The sequence below is a fragment of the Lolium perenne genome, chromosome 4 (assembly GCF_019359855.2).
Source record: "Lolium perenne isolate Kyuss_39 chromosome 4, Kyuss_2.0, whole genome shotgun sequence".
NCBI classification, from domain to species: Eukaryota; Viridiplantae; Streptophyta; class Magnoliopsida; order Poales; family Poaceae; genus Lolium; species Lolium perenne.
This window is the reverse complement of record NC_067247.2, coordinates 121,585,670-121,589,786: the sequence shown is the minus strand read 5'-3', so window position 1 is coordinate 121,589,786 and position 4,117 is coordinate 121,585,670. Positions and strand designations below refer to the sequence as shown.

The window sequence follows — 4,117 nt, the reverse complement described above, 5'->3', positions numbered from 1 at the left end:
GAAACTCGTGGTGAGTCAGTGGTGGATCTAAAGGACATATCTATGCTCGAGAAGTTACTTGAGGCGAATGACAATTATGATGAGCCTCCACCCGTCGACCCTTCAACTTTGTACTCACAAGATAGTGATAGTGATAGTGGGCCAGAGAAAGAGAAAGAGATGGAGTATGAGAGTGAGCGTGAGAGCGATGATGGCTGGTGAGGGTCTTTTATTCTTAGTATTTATTTGTCAACATGCTTCTTAATTGCATTGTGCCTTTTATTCTTAGTATCTTCATTTTATTATGTCAACATGCTTCTTAATTGCATTGTGCCTTTTATTCTTAGTATCTTCATTTTATTATGTCAACATGCTTCTTAATTGCATTGTGCCTTTTATTCTTAGTATCTTCATATAATATGTCTTTGTGCTTAACTGTTTTATTCTTCTCAATGCAGGTGACTGAACAATATGAGCAGCGGCAAGGCAGACTCCGAGAGCTTGCTTAAGACGCTGGCGCAGGTGAAGAGGAATATTCCTAGAGTGCCTAGACGGAGTGATCGAGCCCCGGTGCAAAATCCGCGTTACGCCGATGGTACCGATGGAGGACGAGGACGAGGAGGACGAGGTGGAGGTCGAGGACGAGGACGAGGAGGACGAGGTGGAGGACGAGGTGGCGGCGGGGTACACATGGACTTTGACGAGCCACCCTCCGCTTCTGGCGACGTGGCTCCTGAGTTGTACCTTGAGGGTCCGTCTAGTGGGGAGGTGGAGATGGAGACGGAGTCTACACACGAGTCGGACTCTAGGGCTGAGTTGGAGGTCATGGAGGGTGAAGGTGCGCCGAAGCCCTTGAAGCTTCGTGGAGAAGCTAGAGTCCCCGATGCGAGGAAGGAGCCGAAGACCCATGATGACAAGGCCCTTATCATTCCTTCGAGCGATGAGTAAGTGTACTACTTCAGAAATTTCGAACATGTATTTTCATCTTGGGCATAATAAACAATTTGGCATGTGTACTAATGTGTGATTTATTTGCAAAGAATCGGACATGGGATGCCAAGCCCCCCCCGCATGCCTAACAGCTTGCTTGGGGCTCTGATTAAGAAGTTCTGGCCCGGCAGATACACTCCCCTTAGCACGGTCCCCGGTGGCCCGACGAAGCTAGCCACTACTTGGGCGGACTATGAGGATGCCCCTGCCGTAGGCTTCGCGACAGCTGCTGAGGCTGTGACCACCAAGTTCTGGGTAAGGCATATATTTCTCGAGCACCGTTCATAGTTGATGACCCTAATGTGCTAACTCATGACTTTCACAACTGATTTATGCATGATTGAAGTGCTTCTATCGTGTGGACCCGGAGCATGACACGCAGGCGCGTCTCACTTTGCGTGGCGCTTGCGAGAGGTTGACACCGCAGCAGTGGTACAACCAAAAGTTCACCAGCGCTAGTGCCTTCTGGGCTAACAAGGGTAAGAGGGTCAAGAAGGAGTACTATGTTGGTAACGAGCCTACGGAGGAATGGGCAATGACCATTGAGGAGTACATGTCGGTGAGTAAAATGTCAATGAGATTCTACATTGCTGCTAAGTTTTCATTGAATTATCTTGAGCTGAGTATTGCGTTTTCAGGTTTGTCCCGAGTGGGCCGAGCAGCATAGGGAGGCATGGGAGGAGCTGATTAGGGCGAGGTGGCTCAGGCAGGACGAGGAGTTTGCAGCCGTGTCGAGGCGTAACATGGAGAACCGAGGCACCGGTGGCACACTGCGCGGGAAACCGCGACTACACCCGCTTCAAGGGGAAAAAGGTATGTATATACATGGAACGACCTTCATTCATTTCCCGCCATGTCTCATTTGTGGTACGCTTAACTTTTCTTTTCGCGATGCAGGTGGCCGAGGCACCACCTGGGGTGGTGCTTCATGATGCCCAGATATATGACATGATGCGGACGAAGCAGAAGCCCAATCCCGCATTGCCTCAGCCACAGTACTACGGCAATGCCAAGGCCGCCAAGGAGGACTACTGCGACATGGTCAAGTCTCGTCACCCCGAGGTGGATGACCCCTTGAGCATTCCGGTCGACGAGGAGTCGTTGGTCCTGTCGGGGCACGGGCGTCCGCATGGCCGTTTCCCTTGGCTGAATAAGGCGGTCAAGCCTACCCACTCCACGAGCTACACGCGCCTCAAGCATACCCTCACCGCCGACAGCCCCCAGCCTCGTCCACGGCCTGCTCGTCCACCCGCCTACGATGTAAGTTTCCTCATTTTCATCCTCTTTCCGGTTTTCCTTCCTACATGGCCAAGTGTTTACGAGATTCATTGTTTCTGAAATTGTAGCCTGACTTCGAGGCGGCCTTCGAAGCCTGCAATGAAGCGTATCAGCAGGCCGCTGCCCAGTGGAATAGGCAGAATACGGCCTATATGACGTATATATCAGTAAGTCTGAATCTTTCTTCTCGCACAAGTAGATGACAAGTCTCAGTTTGATGCTTTATTTCTGCAAAGCCTAACTTGTAACCTATCTTGCAGGAAATGATGATCTCTATGTCTACTGGTACACCGCCACCGGCTCGAGTTACCGTGGCGGGGGACATGCCTATCATGCCATCGAAGGCAGCTTTCGCTGCGACTTACTACGGATCCACACCGGAGGTAAGTTCTTTGCCAAACCGGTAGTTACCACTTTCCTTTGCCTCGCAAGTTGCTAACATGTAGGGAACACGTAGGGAACGGGATGGTCCGGGAACCAGGCATCGCCGGGTGGGCGCGAGGTCACACCGGTTCATGAAGGTGGTCGGTCTCCTGGGCGTTCTGCTGGTGCCTCTCCGTCGACTACTCCTGGGACTACTCCCGGTGCCTCTCCGTCGACTTCTCCTGGGCGTGCTACCGGTCCTTCTCCAGGTGGTTCTTCTGCAGCTTCTACCGGAGCGCAACCCCGGGCTGCTCGTTTCGCCAACGATGTGGGCGGACACACCCCGCCCGGGTCCTTCCTCCGCTAGTCGGCACCAGGCTTCTTGCTTGCCATCATGTGCTACCTACTACTATGTATTGGATGACATGGCACTCTCCTCTTGTATGCTATTACATGCACCATGTATGCTACTATGTGGATTTCATGCTATTTATGTGAATTATGGTGATTTTGGATGTATTTGGATGCTACTATGTGGATTTCATGCTATTTATGTGAATTATGGTGAATTTGGATGAATTTGGATGTATTTGGATGTATTGGACCTGCTGAACTGAATTTAGATGAATCGGAACCCAATTTAAATCGAAAAAACCAAATGGTAGGGCATACGCCGAGGGCTATGCCGTCGGCATAGGCCCCTGGCATGACCATATGGTCGAGCCTATGCCGAGGGGGTTGCCCTCGGCGTATACCGCCGCACCAACGCGCGCCACGTGGCCCGCTCGTCGCCAGGAGGAGCTGCCCTATGCCGAGGGGGTTGCCCTCGGCGTAGACGCTCAGCTGGTTGCACCAGCTCGCGCCACGTCGCCGCGCCAGGCCGCGCCACGTCGCCTCTGCCGTCGCAGGGAACCTCCTCTATGCCGAGGGCTATGCCGTCGGCGTATGCTGCCCGCCGTTAACGGCGACGGACCGCCGTTGATGATACGCCGAGGGGCTCGCCGGCCGTCGGTGTACGACACATATGCCGAGGGCTACCTCTACGCCGACGGCACACCAGCCTATGCCGAGGGACCTAGACGCCGAGGACAGACGCCGAGGGCTGCCGTCGGCGTAGCCTACGCCGAGGGCCAGGCGTGGCTACGCCGAGGGCAGCCGGCCGTCGGCGTAGTGCTCCGTTCCTGTAGTGATGTAAAAATATATATCGTGTGATTATATGGTGAGAAAGTTGGAGCGGGCGCTTTAAAGACACGGAGAACGGAAGCGTGTATATGCAGAGGCAGAGAATTCACAAGAACTAGTGCAAATTTTCGGAGTAATAATATACTGTACGAATCTTCAGAGCATGCACACGTGAGGCGCGAGCTTAATTTTTAATCATTTAGCATCTTGGAATGTTTTATCTTACTATAATCATCTTGGCTCTTGCCGATCGGCCGACCTGGAGAGCTAGCAGCTGGATACGCGCCCGCTCACGCATTTCTCTATTGCGCGTTGCACTGTTGCT

At 52.8% G+C, this 4,117-nt stretch overlaps 1 protein-coding gene across 1 annotated transcript; it reads left to right on the top strand.

Moving 5' to 3' along the window:
• Positions 1–804: 804 nt before the first annotated feature.
• Positions 805–2,977, top strand: LOC127293773 (uncharacterized). The gene is made up of 6 exons (XM_051323424.2): positions 805–817; positions 1,676–1,782; positions 1,867–2,229; positions 2,316–2,414; positions 2,508–2,630; positions 2,705–2,977. The coding sequence occupies exons 1-6, from the start codon at positions 805–807 to the stop codon at positions 2,975–2,977; spliced, it is 978 nt and encodes a 325-aa protein (XP_051179384.2).
• Positions 2,978–4,117: the final 1,140 nt, after the last annotated feature.